Source organism: Ranitomeya imitator, chromosome 6 (genome assembly GCF_032444005.1).
Source record: "Ranitomeya imitator isolate aRanImi1 chromosome 6, aRanImi1.pri, whole genome shotgun sequence".
In the NCBI taxonomy this organism is placed as follows: Eukaryota; Metazoa; Chordata; class Amphibia; order Anura; family Dendrobatidae; genus Ranitomeya; species Ranitomeya imitator.
This window is the reverse complement of record NC_091287.1, coordinates 320,442,562-320,460,221: the sequence shown is the minus strand read 5'-3', so window position 1 is coordinate 320,460,221 and position 17,660 is coordinate 320,442,562. Positions and strand designations below refer to the sequence as shown.

Sequence of the window (17,660 nt, the reverse complement as noted above, 5' to 3'; positions counted from 1 at the left end):
AGTGTGTCTTCAAGAAAATGGCGCCGGAAAGCGCGGACTGCGCAGGCGCTGATTCCGGCAGCAGGAATCGGCGCCTGCGCAGTCCGCGCCCTCCGGAGCCGGGAGACGGAGCCGCAAGCAGCGCTGGAACCGGGAAAGGTGAGTATACTTACCCTCCCTCCTGGCGGTCCCTGACTCTCCGGTGGAGATGGCGGTATGCGTTCAGTGCTTACGCATACCGCGATCTCCCGGGAGCGTCGCTCTGTGAGGCCCAGACTGCGCCGGCGCTTGCGCAGTCTATAGAGGCTTCGGACAGAGTGATGCTCCCAGCGTTATATTATAGATATATATATATATATATATATATATATATATATTATTTGCATTTTTATGTTTGTGCCACACTCCTGACTTTTGAACTATTTATAGACTTTATTTTCAGTCCATCTAATTTTCTAAATTGTCTACTACAGAGACAATATCATGGGTGTGGGGAGCAGTGAATATTCATTCCCTTTAATAGTGGGCACATGTGGTCTCCCAGCGGCTGTGGCTACTGTGCCCGCTATGAAAGATCAATGAATATTCGCTGCACCACACACCCATGAGAGTGGAGAGTAGTGAATATTCATCCTCTTTAGTAGCGGGCACACGTGATCGCCCACCTGCTTCAGGAAGCCGCAGCTGCGGCTAACCGTGTGCCTGCTATTAAAGAGAAATTAATATTCACTGCTCTCCACTGCCACAGTCCCTCCCACCTCTCGACGCCAGCTTCAGTGCATAGATGTGGGAGGGATTATGGGCGTAGGGAGCAGAGAATATTCATTTCTCTTTAACAGGGCACAAGAAAAAAGTGGAGGAAAAAAGTGCGTCTTATAGTTGGAAAAATATGGTAGCTATCTGTCTCTCAGTATGGATTCGCTCCTAGGTAGCATTCACACAGGCATTGTGGTTTGGTCCAAACATGTGCAGTTTTATTGCTTTTATAAAACTCCAAGGAATTCAAAACTTCTTGGCACAAAGAAACCGTTCATTTAGCAGTCACATATGTCAGTGTGGGCTCATACGAACAAATTACACTCCTTTCTCCCCGAACAAACGTCATACACAGAAGAGGCACGATCCCACCAGTCGCATATCCCCTTCAGCCCGCGCTCCAGCTACTCCCAGCCCCAAACGGAAGTGTTCAACTCTTGGTTGGTACATTTCACACTACGCAGGATGCAGCTTCCACACAGTTGTCTGCAGCTCTAACACACAGACTGATCAGCTTTCCTGGCTGACCCATGCAGTCTCTATTCTGAGAGACACCCAGGAACATCGCCCTGTCACGTACAGCTTACATTTTGGCTGGTCACTTATTGCATGGTGCTGCAAATCACTGCTCTCGGCTTTTCCTGCATCCCTACAGGAAATTAATGGACCTGCAATCTGGTATCTGACCTAACTCTCCATTTTGTAAAGAAGGTACCGGTAATTTTCCTGATTGGGATAATTCTGCCAATCAGCGCAGGTCCTAGCGATGGGACACTCACCGATGTTCAAGTTATCACCTTTGCAGTGATCTCATGGTTCACGTAGGTCCAAATCCCACCAAGGACAACCTCTACAAAGAGTTTATATGCTCTTCTCCTTTTTGCTTGGGTTTACTCCGTTTTCCTCCCACACTCCAAAGAAATACTGGTATGGAGTGCAGATTGTGAGCCCCTATGGGGACAGCTACGATGATGTCTTTAACCCCTTTCTGACCTCGGACGGGATAGTATGTCCGAGGTCAAATCCCCTGCTTTGATGTGGGCTCCGGTGCTGAGCCCACATCAAAGCCGCGACATGTCAGCTGTTTTGAACAGCTGACATGTGCGCACAATAGAGGCAAGTGGAATCGCGATCCACCGGCAGCTATTAACTAGTTAAATGCCCCTGTCAAACATTGACAGCGGCACTTAACTACCGCTTCCGGCCGCGTGGCCAGAAATGAGTGCATCGCCGACCCCCGTCACATGATCGGGGGTCAGCGATGCGTCAGAATGGTAACCATAGAGGTCCTTGAGACCTCTATGGTTACTGATGCCGGCTTGCCACCCTGTGGTCAGCGCTCATAGAAAGCCTGTAATAAAGCTACATAGGAGCGATCTGATGATCGCTGCTATGTAGCAGAGCCGATCAGGCTATGCCAGCTTCTGGCCTCTCATGAAGGCTATTGAAGCATGGAAAAAGTAAAAAAAAAAAAAAAGTTTAAAAAAATATGAAATATATAAAAAATAAATAAAAGTTTAAATCGCCCCTCTTCCAAAATAAAACAATAAAAATAAAATCAAATATACACACATTTGGTATCGCCGCGTTCAGAATTGCCCGATCTATTAATAAAAAAATGATTAACCTGATCGCTAAATGGTGTAGCGAGAAAAAAATTAGAAACGCCAAAATGACGTTTTATTGGTCGCCTCGACATTGCATTAAAATGCAATAACGGGCGATCAAAAGAACGTATCTGCCCCAAAATGGTATCACTAAAAATTTCATCTCGGCACGCAAAAAATAAGCTCTCACCCGACCCCAGATCATGAAAAATGGAGACGTTACGGGTATCAGAAAATGGCTCAATTGTTTTGGGGGTTTTTTTTAGCAAAGTTTGCAATTTTTTTTCACCACTTGGATAAAAAATAACCTAGGCATGTTTGGTGTCTATGAACTCGTAATGACCTGGAGAATCATAATGGCAGGTCGGTTTTAGCATTTAGTGAAGCTAGCAAAAAAGCCAAGCAAAAAACATGCATGGGATTGTACTTTTTTTTTTGCAATTTCACCACACTTGGAATTTTTTTTCCCATTTTCTAGTACATGACATGGTAAAACCAATGATGTCGTTCAAAAGTACAACTCGTTCCACAAAAAATAAGCCCTCACATGGCGATATTGACGGAAAAATAAAAAAGTTATGGCTCTGGGAAGGAGGGGAGCGAAAAACGAACACGGAAAATCCCAAGGTCATGAAGGAGATAAAAGCTCTGTGAAATTAATGTCGCTATATAAAAAAGTAAAATAGCTGACAACTTCTTTCCAATGGACAACCCCTTCAAAAGCTGATCATTGTTTTCCTTCAAAATTCCATAACCAGGATTTGCAGAACAGAAAAGTAGGTATAGCATTTTCCTCCTGTCCTCTCCAATGCATGTTTTTTCACTCTAATGCTTCTGCTTATCACTGTTGTGTCTCTGACTTATCAGACGCTTTAGGCTATGTTCTCACAGAAAATTTTCTGCATGCGTTTTTGCCGCGTTTTTTATGCGTTTTTTTCCAGACATTTCCCAATGCATTTTGTAGTGGGAAATCCGCAAAAAAAAACGCAAAATTAATGAACATGCTGCGTTTTTTTACCGCAATGCGTTTTTTTCGCAGAAAAAAGCGCATCATGTGCACAAAACATGTGGAATTCATTCTAAATGATGGGATGCTTATTGCATGCTGCTTTTTTTTGCGGTTTTATAGCTTTTTTTATCGGGAAAAAAACGCGAAAAAACAGCAACGTGTGCACACAGCCTTAATGTGCCTGGATCCTGAGGCCCCACTGTTCCTGAGGGGAAAAAAGAGGAAGAACCATTTCATTGAAATATTTAGTTTTTTTTCTCTCCCTTTTTACTAATGGTCAGATTAATTTTTGTGTAGTCTCCAGTATTTACATAGCTTGTACATTTCTCCCAAGAATCTATATATATGAGGCAATGTGATTACTCGCTAATCCCGCCCCCTGCACAGTAGCTTGCCCCCCACCACATCACCACACATAATCCTGCCCCCAACCCATCACCACACATAATCCCGCCCCCCAACACATCACCACACATAATCTCGACCCCCACCCCATTACCACACATAATCCTGCCCCCCCACCACATCACCACACACAATCCCACCCCCCACCACATTACCACGCATAATCCCACCCCCCACCACATTACCACACATAATCCCGCCCCCCACATTACCACTCGAGGCTCCGTCCCCACACATTACCACTCGAGGCTCCGTCCCCACACATTACCACTCGAGGCTCCGTCCCCACACATTACCACACGTTAATTTACTACATGCGTAAGCGCTATTGAATGTTGTCATTATTTACTTTAGTTTAATCACCAGCTGCGTTAATTAGATAGTAATGAGCGTGCCGAGCATTAGCTGGCTGGAAACACCTAGTTGCAATATAAAGCTAATCAACTCCAAAGGGGTCAAGTATTTTTCCCTCAATTTATTGGCAACTAAATGACTTTTTTACATTTTTTTTATCTCTAAATTGAAACATTGAAGCCAACTGGAGTCAAAGTAATGCTGTTGCTTTACCATACTTGCCGTGGAGCCATGGCCTTTGGAAAAAAATTATTTTCTCTTTTGGTTTGCCGTAATCATTATTGCAGTGAATTTCACATCTGTCGAATTGGTTCTGGGCCTGGTGGCACTTGCTTCTAAAGTCAACGTTATTTTCTCCATTCCAGCTATTATATTAATTTTCCTTGATCTCTATCTGTTCCCTGTAATACTTTAATCTTCCCTGAAGCCGTCCTGTGAATCGTGCCTCAAAAACCAAAGACCTGTCACAATACTTTGGCTTCCGGTGATAATCCCCAGACAACGAAATAGCTTGGACTTGTGGATATAACAAAGGATAGTATTGTGGGTGCTACCTGTATTCTCAGTGGTGTTAATAAAAGAGGGCGCACTACTCCTAAACACAACGAAGCAATACAATTGGTGAGTATGAATTCTGTGCTAGGCACAGTTCAGACAAGCTTTTTGTTTCCTACTGCACATGGACCAATGGTAGTGCGTGGGCCAGTTCATGAGCGATTTGTCCACTAGCCTTGCCCCATGGATTATAATGATGCCATAAATCCAGTGGACTGTCATATTCATAGTATTTTTATTGGTCCGCCTCAGGTCTGGCTTCTGGTCTCTGTAGATCTGTGGGTAACAGCCATTCGCGTGAATCAAACGAGTGCCATTAAATTAATCAAGGAGCACGTCTGACAGAATCGACTATCAGACCGTTCTCCTCTTTCGTGCACACCTATTCCCATGGTTCCCCATCTATCACACAGATCTATCTATAATAATAATCTTTATTTTTATATAGCGCTAACATATTCCGCAGCGCTTTACACACATTATCATCGCTGTCCCCGATGGGGCTCACAATCTAGAATCCCTATCAGTATGTCTTTGGAATGTGGGAGGAAACCGGAGTGCCCGGAGGAAACCCACGCAAACACGGAGAGAACATACAAACTCTTTGCAGATGTCGTCCTGGGTGGGATTAGAACCCAGGACCCCAGCGCTGCAAGGCTAACCACTGCGCCACCGTGCTGCCCACCTATCTATCTTATCTCTCTCTCTCTCTCTCTCTCTCTCTCTCTCTCTCTCTCTCTCTCTCTCTCTCTCTCTCTCTCTCTCTCTCTCTCTCTCTCTCTCTCTCTCTCTCTCTCTCTCTCTCTCTCTCTCTCTCTCGACTGATTGTAAAAAAACGGAAGTGTGAAAGAGGCCTTAGGGGACGTTCTTGCAGGAATAATTGGGAGGTCTTAGGTCGAAGAGTAGAAAGGTGGTCATAACTTGTTTTCACCCAACAACCTGTTTATCGCCTCTCGGTGGGATACGTGATTAACTTGTTGATTGGCGGAGGTCTAAGCTGCACCGATTGGGGTATTGTTATACCTATTAGAATGGAGCAGCAGTGCACGTGCTGAACCACTTCACTAATTTTCCTCCTCCTAATTTTCGAGGAGGCGCCAAGCGCCGTGCTTGGCTATTTTCAGTTGTCTCATTGTAAATGCGTTGAGCTGCAGTCGGGCTTCTGACCTGCCGTGCCATTTTGTACCTGGGATAAAAGTTCCCACAATATTACAATCAGTATGGGTTCCGGTGGCTCAGTTAATCCCTTTTTAAGGACTAGCTTAGGTGGGTTTATTTTAGGATCCACATGAGTAGAGCAAAGTCCAAGCCTGGTCTTCCTGTGCTGTGTCATGGCACTGCACTCCAGGTAAATGCAGTTTTCTGGTCGACCCAGGATATTCATGCCTGGGCACAATGGCTGAACGACAGTCCGGCGGCCGCTTGGTGGGTCAAGTGTGGCAAACTAGCATGGCTGACCTGGTATAAAATGTGAGTTGTTTCCTGATGGGCTCCAGCTCAGGGAGTCCTGTGTTAGTACAGGCTGCTCCTCTCCTATTAAAGGGAACTTGTCACCCCCCAGGGCGTTTTTAAGTAAAAGAGCCACCTTCAGCAGTACTAAGGCTGCATTCTGTGAAGGTGGCTCTTATGTTTCTGATCCTTAGTAACAGTGAAATAATGACTTTTATAAATTGCACCCCATACCTGTATGGAGTCCCAGAGGTATGGTGTCTCCCCGCATTTCAGCCGCCTCCCAGCCGTCCATCATCCAGCTCTTGCGTCTTTGCGCCGCCTCCTGTGTTGCTGTTACATGCCCTTCGCCTGCCCCCATCTCCCTCGGAAGCGTCTGATGAGCTGAGCTCCCCACACACAGTTCACTGGCAGATCATCTCATCAGACGCTGCCGAGGGAGGAAAGAGAAAGAGGATGGAGATGGGGCATGCGCCGGGCATGTAACAGCAACACAGTAGACGGTGCACAGACGCAAAAAGGAGATGATAGACGACTGGGCGGCGGCTGAAAGGGGGAGACACCATACCTCTGGGACTCAATACAGGTATTGGGCACAATTTATAAAAGTCATTATTTCAGTGTTACTAGGGATCAGAAACATAAGAGCCACCTTCACAGAATGCAGCCTAAGTGCTGCTGAGGGTGGGTCTTTTACTTAAAAACGCCCTGGGGGGGGGGGGGGGTGACAAGTACCCTTTAAAGGGAATCTGTCACGAGGCTGTTGCCACCTAATCTGAGAGCAGTATAATGTAGAGACAGAGACCCTGATTCCTATGATGTGTCACTGGGCTGCTTGCTGTAGCTATTATAAAATCAGAGTTTTATCAGCAGGAGATTATCACTAGAAGACTAGTAAGCCTGATTCCACTTAAGGTACCGTCATATTAAGTGACGCTGCAGCGATATAGACAAAGATGCCGATCGCTGCAGCGTCGCTGTGTGGTCCCTGGAGAGCTGTCACACAGACAGCTCTCCAGTGGCCAACGATGCCGAAGTCCCCGGGTAACCAGGGTAAACATCGGGTTACTAAGCGCAGGGCCGCGCTTAGTAACCCGATGTTTACCCTGGTTACCATTGTAAATGTTAAAAAAAAAAAAAAAAAACACATACTCACATTCCGGTGCCTGTCACTTCCCCGGCGTCTGCTTCCCTGCACTCCTCCTGCATCCTGTGTAAGCGCCGGCCGTAAAGCAGAGCGGTGACATCACCGCTGTGCTCTGCTTTACGGCCGGCCGGCGCTGACACAGGATGCAGGAGGAGTGCAGGGAAGCGGACGCTGGGGGACGCGACAGACACCGGAATGTAAGTATGTAGTGTTTTTTTGTTTTTGTTTTTTTACATTTACAATGGTAACCAGGGTAAATATCGGGTTACTAAGCGCGGCCCTGCGCATAGTAACCCGATGTTTACCCTGGTTACCAGTGAAGACATCGCTGGATCGGCGTCACACACACCGATTCAGCGATGTCAGCGGGTGATCCAGCGACAAAATAAGGTGCTGGCCTTCTATCTCCGACTAACGATGTCACAGCAGGATCCTGATCGCTGCTGCGTGTCAAACACAACGATATCGCTATCCAGGACGCTGCAACGTCACGGATCGCGATCGTTATCGTTCTAAAGTCGCTCAGTGTGAAGGTACTTTAAGTCCTCCATATTCATGAGTTCTGTTTAACCCATCCCCGCCACTGACTGACAGCTTTTTGTGTACACAGTAAATCGTCAGAAAGCTACCAACTCGTGCTGTGGGTGGGGTTATACAGAGCTCAGCATTCAGAGAACTGCTAGAGCTGCTGCAGCTAAAACTGTAATTTTGATCAAAACGACATCAAGCACCCATAACGTGATACATTGCTGGAATCGGGCTTTCTCTCTACATTATGTTGCTCTGATGGGACAGCAAAAACCTGGTGACAGATTTCCTTTTAAATCATTGGCTAAGTCTAAGGCCGGGGTCACACTTGCGAGTTCAATGCGAGAAACGCACGCAAATCTCTCGCATCAAGTCCCGGCACTGCCGCCTGCACTCGGGATCAGAGCGTGCGGCTGCATGTATTTCTATAGTCCCGAGTGCCGGCGTCAGTGCCGGGACTCGATGCGAGAGACTTGCGTGCGTTTCTCGCATTGAACTCGCAAGTGTGACCCGGCTTTTGCAAGAAGCCAAATTTTATAAGATAGATTGTTTTGAGTTTCCTTTATGGTGTTTTTTGTTTGGCCTGTGCACACTTTGTCGCCAAAGGCCCTGCACTTCTATTTGTACTTTTCCTTCAACTTTCATGCAAAAAATGGGAGCGCCATGTGCCCAATGTCTACAGCAAAACTGCTGTCGCTTTGCACAGTATATATAGATCTGTGTCAGAAACAACCATGCTTTGTGCAAATCGCTGTAAAGTCTAAAGGTACCTTCACACTAAACGATATCGCTAGCGATATCGTTCAGTTTGACAGGCAGCAGCGATCAGAATCCTGCTGTGATGTCGTTGGTCGGGGCTAGAAGGCCAGCACTTTCTTTGGTCGCTGGCTCTCCCGCTGACATCGCTGAATCGGCGTGTGTGACACCGATTCAGCGATGTCTTCGCTGGTAACCAGGGTAAACATCGGGTTACTAAGCGCAGGGCCGCGCTTAGTAACCCGATGTTTACCCTGGATACCATCCTAAAAGTAAAAAAAACAAACGCTTCATACTTACCTTCGGCTGTCTGTCCCCGGCGCTCTGCTTTCCTGCACTCACTGTGAGCACAGCGGCCGGAAAGCAGCGCGGTGACGTCACCGCTCTGCTTTCCGACCGCTGTGCTCACAGCCAGTACAGAGAAGCAGAGCGCCGGGGACAGACAGGGGAAGGTAAGTATGAAGCGTTTGTTTTTTTTACTTTTAGGATGGTATCCAGGGTAAACATCGGGTTTCTAAGCGCGGCCCTGCGCTTAGTAACCCGATGTTTACCCTGGTTACCGGCATCGTTGGTCGCTGGAGAGCTGTCTGTGTGACAGCTCTCCAGCGACCAAACAGCGACGCTGCAGCAATCCGGATCATTGTCTGGATCGCTGCAGCGTCGTTTAGTGTGAAGGTACCTTTAAGAATATGCCAGAACTAGGTGTCTACTGCTACCTGCACCGTGGCCCCCTAGTTTTAGCATATTTTTGGATTTTACAGCAATCAATGAGATTTGCCAATTACAGACACCAACCCTGGCCCTTGCCGGTTGTAAAGTGTGCATGAAATGCAGCAATGCATGATGGCGCGTGTGCAGGCCAAGATGGCGCGTGTGCAGGCCAAGATGGCGCGTGTGCAGGTCAAGATGGCGTGTGTGCAGGCCATAATAGCGTGTGTGCAGACCAAGATGGCGCGTGTGCAGGTTCTAAAGTGTCCGTTAGAGCTGCTGAGTACACATTTCTAGCAAGTATAGCAATGATGACGATAAATGTGTTGGGGCAGTCGTGGCCTTCATATCTGCTCACGTCGTTCCCTGCATACCTATTGTCCACCGGAATCTAGAACGAGGACATGACTCCCACAGAGCAGTCACAATCCATACGTTTGTGTGTACTTCTGATAGCTTGCCGAGCGTTCATTACAGTTAATAGGGTCTGGCAAGGCCCCCTAAGATCTGAAGTTCACTGGGGCATGTCATCCCTGTGATTTTACGGGTTATTACAGCCCATGCTGTGTATCAGGCAGCAGGTTGGTCTGCACATTGCGCTCAGCTTCTGTTACATTTCTTTGAGGTCACCAAAGTTGTAAGTAGAACCAGTCCTTTCCAGTGTAGAAAACTATACTTTGCAGTGCGGCTCTGCTATTTTTAGTCAGCCTTCACAAAATGGTTTCCTGCGTACAGTCTGAGCACTGGTTGTGTGGAAGGTGTGGTGTTCTCACAGTTTGTTATTGTAGCCATACAATGTGCTCTTTGGTGGATAACAGCTGTGCCTTCTCCTGTCTGCGCAGTCCTATGCCCGGCCCCATCCGTTCCTAAAATCCAGAGATAAAGGCAGCAGTTAGTAAATATTTCAGTGGTCACAGCATATACACTACTCACAAAAAATAGGGATTCTTGGCTTTTGGGTGAAATTTGAGGATGATCCAAAAATGCACGCTAATGTGACCTTCTCTATACTTTTCAATACACATGTCCAACTGTTCAATGTTTCTGTACTTTTTGCACAACTTGCTGCTCTCTAACAAGGAGCTTAATGGCAAGATTAACAGGTGTTCGATCCATGAATCGCCCAGTAAATGTTGGGGTTCAATTAGAATTGGTATTAAACACACATCATGCTGTTCACATTTTGACATCGTGAAACGAAAACACCTAACAGTTGATCAACATTGTCGTCATTACGACGCTTCATGCAGGACGTTTTCAGATGGAAGTGGCCACTGCGCGTAGTGTTAGTGTCCTCAGTAGGTTACAACAGAGATACAGAGATCTTGGAAGAGTCCCAGAAAGTCAGACAAGTGGACATCCTTTGGCCACATCCCAAACTGATGAACGCTTGATTGTTAACAATCCTCTTTGGAACTGGATGGGGAATGCCACAGAATTACTGGAACATTTATGGGAGGTGAGAGGCACCCAAATGTCACGTCTGATCATTTGAAACTGTTTACATAAGCGTGATGTGCTAGACAACCTGCAAGAGTACCTGACCACACCACCAGGTACAGGCATCATCATCTTCCATGGGCCAGAGTGCATCTATGCAGCACGAAGGACTAGTGGGCCTCAGTGCTTTTCACTTATGAAAGTTGATTGACGCTGAGCAGAAATGATGGCGGAAGATGTCAAGGAGAGCGCTATGCATCAGCCACTGTTTTTTCACCAGACGAGCCTTTTTTGGGGGTGGTGGTGATGTTAGTGTGGACAGGTGTGTGTAGTCAATACACAACCTCCCTATACTTTGTGAATGGTACAGTGACAAGCCCCTACTACTTGCCAAACATCATTAATCCAGTCATTATGCCTCTGTATGAGCAACACAGGCCTAATTTCATCTCCACGGACAACAATGCTCCTGCTTATTGAGGTCGCATCATTAGGGAATGACTGCGGTACCTCAAATGGAGTGGCCTACAGTTTCTCCACACATGAATCCCATAGAAAACCTATGGTATGAGCTGAGTCGCCAACTCTGTACCGCAGAACCTCAATGTCCTGTGGGCCACCCTTCAAGACGAGTGGGATGCCATGCCTTCGCAGACAATAACTCGACTTGAGAACAGCATGAGACGTGGTTGTTAAGCTGTAATTGATGCTCAAGGCCACATGACAAGTTATTGAGACATTGAAATTTTTTGTGGTTATGCCAACCACTGTTGCTGGGATTTGCTTTAATAAATTGTTTGGGAAGAGGAAATTGCCATTTCATACTTCTAATTATATGCCCTACTTTCATGATAAAATGTTTTCTATAAATGTTCCTTGAAAGGCAAATATCCCTACCTTTTTGTAAGTAGTGTATCTTTACAAGCAAGCATCTCCAAGGTTGTCAAAATATAACACTGCTTTTCTTATTCTAAAAACTTTGGTCCAGTGTTTACAGCGTAAGAGTTTTTAAAATTTGGCACATGATGTTATGCAGGAATTGTGACCAGATTTTGTACAAATCAATTCATAGCACTCTGTCCATCCGCCACATCAGTAATCTGTGGTCGCTGGATGGGAGCCCTAAAAACTGTCTTTTAGCTGTCTGCATCCTCCGCTCTTCTTTTGAATAGTTGGCCTGGCGCACCGTCACGTGTGTCATGGCAGTTTGGCCAATCAGGTGAAGACACGCAGATGCTCTCAGGTAAGAGGTGGCTCTCGGGGCTTCCGTGAATCGATTTTCACATCCCCTTTTGTGGCCAGTGATTGTTTGCGAGAGTAATGTGACAGCAAGGAGTGGTGTAGGACAGCCGTGATCAATACCCACCATTGTAAGCCATTGGAATACAGGGCTTCGGAGTCTGTGTCCATTTTGGTGGAGTCGGAGTTGGTATAGAATGGACCGACTCCTAAAATATATAATACATTGGGTACAGTAGTACAATGCAGGATGTGCTGTAAAGGTTTTCATTTGGGAAAGTTTTGAAATGTTCTATAAATGTCGGTCCTGTTCCTGATCTAGGGATTTGGGCTTTTAGTTGAGATGAATCTGTGCTGCACTTTATGCACATGCTCAGTAGTGAGGCAGTGCTGTGGAGTCGGAGAGTCGGTGAAATTGAGGAGTCGGAGTCTGTGGTTTGGCTTACAGACCCCACAGCCCTGATCTCAAGGCTTCCCCTATATATTACTGTGTTAATCATGAATATCGCACAGACTTTACCCTGGTGATTCATCCGTGTACTATTCGGACCCATAGACTTGTATGGTTGAAATTGAGCCATAAATCGGATAAAAAATACACATCTCCATAATTTTTTGCAGACGCAAGATCTGCAAAAAATCCCACGGACATGTGAATAGCACCATAGACTTTAAAGGGAACCTGTCACCTGAATTTGGCGGTACCGGTTTTGGGTCATATCGGTGGAGTTTTCGGGTGTTTGATTCACCCTTTCCTTACCTGCTGGCTGCAATATTGGATTGAAGTTCATTCTCTGTCCTCCGTAGTACACGCCTGCGCAAGGCAATATTGGATTGAAGTTCATTCTCTGTCCTCCGTAGTACACGCCTGCGCAAGGCAATCTTGCCTTGCGCAGGCGTGTACTACGGAGGACAGAGAATGAACTTCAATCCAATATTGCGGCCAGCATGCAGCCAGTGGGTCAGGAAAGGGTGAATCAAACACCCGAAAACTCCACCCATATGACCCAAAACCGGTCCCGCTAAATTCTGGTGACAGGTTCCCTTTAATGGTTATGAGTTCTATCCATAACCATCATTCACAGGCTACTGAATGAGGTCTTTGCCAAATGAGGACTATCAGTAACGCAAAGTCCACTGTGGGTTTTGTAAACAGTCGCATCTTTGCACTTTTCACTGTATATAATGCCAGACACGAAGGGGACATCAGGAACCGCTTTCACAACGCATCATCAAACGGCTGAATTTGGTTTGTGCGATCATGGCCAGCCGGCTGCTGGATTGGAAATAGTATTACAATGTGGCCATCAGATCTTCCCGGAACCATCCAAAATGCTCGCTACTCTTGTAGACTCCGGCCATGTCTCATGCAGCTAAAAGCTATGTAGATTCTGTAGTCAGTATAAAGCATGGAAATGACTGATTGCATTCTTTGACTCGCTGATACATAGAAAGAACTTCCTGCCAACATCTGTTCCTCCTCCTACATGGTAAATTGACACTTTGTACTTGTGTTGGAGTCTGGTAACACAAGGTGAACTGTTTCAGATAGGACTGACTATTGCACAACCCTGAGCTGGGAGTGACCAATTCCTGGTTCACTGCCCCTGACAGCCTGCAGTCCCAGGTAATCTGAGGCGTTGCAGGCTAGATTTGGCTATTTTTACATGTCACAACTTTTGTTTTAGCAGGATGCCCTGAGTTAATGAAATGTACTTTGTGTCTCTGGTTATGCTCAGTACAACAAATGGTCTCAATTTTGTATCTGCAGACAGTGCATAAACCTAAGGACATAATAATTAACATTGCTTTTTGTTTTATTACGGATATTTTTCTCCGTTTCGTTAAACTCACGACATGTAATAATCGTAATCAACCAATCAGTGAATCGGGATCCATTAACCCCTTCATGACGTGCCGTACTAGTACTTGTCTCCCCCTTTTGATATGGGGTCTGGCGTTGCGCCCACATCTTTCCCGGGACATGTCGGCTGTTTTGAACAGGGTTGGGATGACAGCCAGAGGTCTCCTGCAGACCTCTGATTGTCAATGCCAGATTGCTGTGAGTGTCGCTCGATGGTCGGCGCTCATAGCAAGTCAGCAATTCAGCTACATACAGGCGATCTGATCATCGCCTGTATGTAGCAGAGGCGATCAGGTTATGGCAGCTTCTAGACTCCAATGGAGACTATTGAAGCATGAAAAAAAGTAAAAAATATATATACGGTATATATATATATATATATATATATATATATATATATATATATATATATATATATATATATATATATATATATATATATATGTTCAAATCACCTCCCTTTCACCCCTCTTAAAATAAAACGACAAAAAAACCCGCAAACATACACATATTTGGTATCGTCACGTTCAGAATCGCCCGATCTATCAATATAAAAAAAAAGAATTTACCCAATGCAACAATGGGTGATCAAAAGATCGTATCTGCGCCAAAATGGTATCATTAAAAACGTCAGCTCGGCACGCAAAAAATATGCCCTCACCCAGCCCGAGATCGCGAAAAATGGAGACACTACGGGTATCGGAAAATGACACAATTTTTCATTTTATTTTATTTTTTTAACAAACTTTGGATTTTTTTTCACCACTTAAATAAAAAAGAACCTAGACATGTTTGGTGTCCATGTACTCGTAATCACTCATACAAAAAAGGCAGCACTCTGTAGCGCCATAGCATGCAAACATAAAATATGAAAATTGAATTACCTCACTGCATTAGGAATATGAAAAATTGAGAAACTTTAGCGCATAAATTGGCCAACTCATGTGTACCTGGAAGCCGCGTGAAGGCATTTCTTGTTTCCAGGACCTGCATATTTCTAATGCAGTGATGTAATTCAGTTTTCATATTTCATGTTTGCATGCTATGACGCCACAGTGTGCCGCCTTTTTTGTTTGAGTGTATAGGAGTTGGTGACTCTAGGACCTGTTCACACTTAGTCTATGTTTGGATGTGACTGTCAGTTTTTTAAAATTTATGGACTCATAATGACCTGGAGGATCATAATGGCCAATCAGTTTTAGCATTTGGTGAACATGGTGAGAAAAAAATTTTAAAAAATGTTGTGGAATTGCACTTTTTTTTTTTTTTTTTTGCAATTTCACCGCACTTGGAATTCTTTCCCCATTTTTGAGTACACTGTATGGTAAAACCAATGGTGTCTTTCAAAAGTACAAGTTGTCCCGCGAAAACAAGCCCACACATTGCCATATTGACGGAAAAAAACGGAAAAATTAAAAAGTTATGTCTCTGGGAAGGTGAGCAAAAAATGTAGACGCAAAAACGGAGATACCTCAGGTCATGAAGGGTTAAATATCAATGGCACATGGAAACCATTTGTTTTTTAGGGTGTCTGCTTTTTGCATTTTCAAAAACGGACATGGTCATCTGAATGTGCCTTTAAAATTGGCAAAGATGTCTGTATTAATGAGGGGAACCAGGCCACTATTTTAAGTGCTTGGGATTCTGCCGCCTGTCCCCGGATGGCAGATGTCAGGGGAAGGAAGGATCAAGCATGTTGGATTATAACCTCCATTATTCTCACAAGAGATACGGTAAGATGTCACCAAAGGTCATTGGCAGATTGCATGTATCTCGATTTATCTTGCCATGTAAACCGGCTGCCGATCACACGATTAATGAGCCAAACACTCGTTCTTCAGGTGATCTTGTGTGCAGCACAAAAGATTGTCGTTCTCGGTGGTGCATCGTCCTGTGTAAATAGGACCTGTGCTGCCGAGACCCATTGCAGCCTGTGTGCACTGAGCGATCCATTCTAGATTGTTCTGTGCACATTATTTGCTTCTTAGAGTCTGTGTAAACAGGTAAATAAACGACCACCGATCAGTAAAGGTTTACCGATGAGTGGTTACCTGCCGTTTATGAATGTCAACGTGGACTCTCGTTTAAGCAATTCCAAGGAGATGTTTCCCCCTCTAATATTTGTCTGTATGGCCTCCAGGCCATCACCCTAATGCCTGAGCTACAACCATTATGTTCCTGTAGGAAATGTGTTGCCACCGGGGTCAAGGTTTATCCTTTGGCCAAATCTGTTTTATCTGTATTAATATTAGAGAGGTGCTGTTGGATTCTCTGCCTAAGTTCTTGTGTGGTTTGTCCCACATAGATCTTATGACACTTACAGATTAATCCGTACACCAAGTTTTTTTTTACCTACAATTGAAAAATGTTTTTGAAAAAACTGTCGAGTCAGAGTAGGGAGAGACACCCCTTCACTACCAATAGTTAGGTGGCAGATATTACATCTGCCACAAGCAAAGGTGCCCCGTAATTGCATGCCCCTATTCAGATTTTGTGTAGGCCTTTTAAAATGTCTGTGGCAAAAGGAGACCTTCAAAGATTGGGCCTTCCTAGCAATCAGAGTGGGCTTGGGGGCTATTTGAGGTACCAATTTCGGTTCATTAACTAGTATCCCCCAATATTTAGATAAAATGCCCCGAATGTCTTGCCACTGATTGTTATATGTTGTTACCAACCCCAAAGGTGTGGAAGCCTTTTTTTAGCTGTGGACTTAAAAGCTGTGCACGATCACCGTCCTTAGCTGTTATGAAGGCTTTGGTAATTACCTTCTTTGGATATCCTCTGTTCCTGAAGCGACAAGTCCCTTGCTTGTCAAAAAGTGTTATTGATTGGCGCAATTTCTTTACTCGATTGATGTGTGGGCTACAGTGGGGATGAGATGTACATATGATATATTTAGAAGATTACAGTCTATACAGTAACAGCGCACAGCATCACCTATGAGATTGGGAAATAGTTAAATGTTTTTCGAATGTAAAGAAATCACATGCTTCGGTTACTGTGAGAAAGATCTGCAAACAGATTTGTGGGACACTGAGCCCTGCTAACCGCAGCGCCTCCTACCTTTCCTGACTAGTAGGCCGACACATGGCTGATGTCACGAGGCCTACTGGCAGTGCCATGGTCCAGCAGCCATGGAATAACAATGTGTGTCTGCACTAAGTCCTGCAAATCTTATTGATCAGCTCTAATGTATTTTCACTTAGCAAATAATAGTTATTACCGTAATAGTAATGATAGTAATGATAGATTTTGTTTTTTATGTCTGCCAGGACATGGAAAAACCTCTAGAGATGCTGCATCCGTGCGGGCTACTCATCCTATTCCGGCAGCATGTGGCATATACTATTTTGAAGTGAAGATTATAAGTAAAGGGAGAGATGGGTAAGTAGTATGTGCATGTACATTTTCTGCAATTCTCGCTAATACCAGTAGGACCAATATCTGCAGTAGGCCGCTCTGTTCATCCTTTCGGACAGCCTACTTTTCTACCTTGTGCGTTGAACAGATCTCCTTGCATTGTCCACTGCTTTAGTAGGCTGCGTAGGACATCAGGTGCAATGGCAGATGGCTCACTAACCTTCCTCCAAATTTCTCCAGGCCCCCTCATCCCTTCTTTTTGCCACTGGAGCCACAACTTTTCATCTTGCAGCTACTTGAACATTTCCATGCCATCTGCCCTCATTCTTCATTACGAGTGAATGCATGATGGCGCGATTGGCTCATAGAGCTGAGGACAGTCAAAAATGGTAAGGCCTAAGGCAAGGAGCAAACCGCAAGCAAAAGAATGTGCAAACGATGAGAACACGTTGAGTACAGCTTAAAGAGGATATCTGGGACTTCAGAAAAAGGCATGTAGTTGCT

General features: G+C 45.1%; 1 protein-coding gene across 1 annotated transcript in view; it reads left to right on the top strand.

The window, feature by feature from the left end:
• The window catches only part of RANBP9 (RAN binding protein 9), a 90,170-nt gene that overhangs the window by 44,641 nt on the left and 27,869 nt on the right, over positions 1-17,660 (top strand). The window contains exon 2 of the mRNA XM_069730817.1: positions 17,069-17,180. Within this exon, the coding sequence (XP_069586918.1) occupies positions 17,069-17,180 (112 nt within the window). The remainder of the gene's footprint in view (positions 1-17,068; positions 17,181-17,660) is intronic.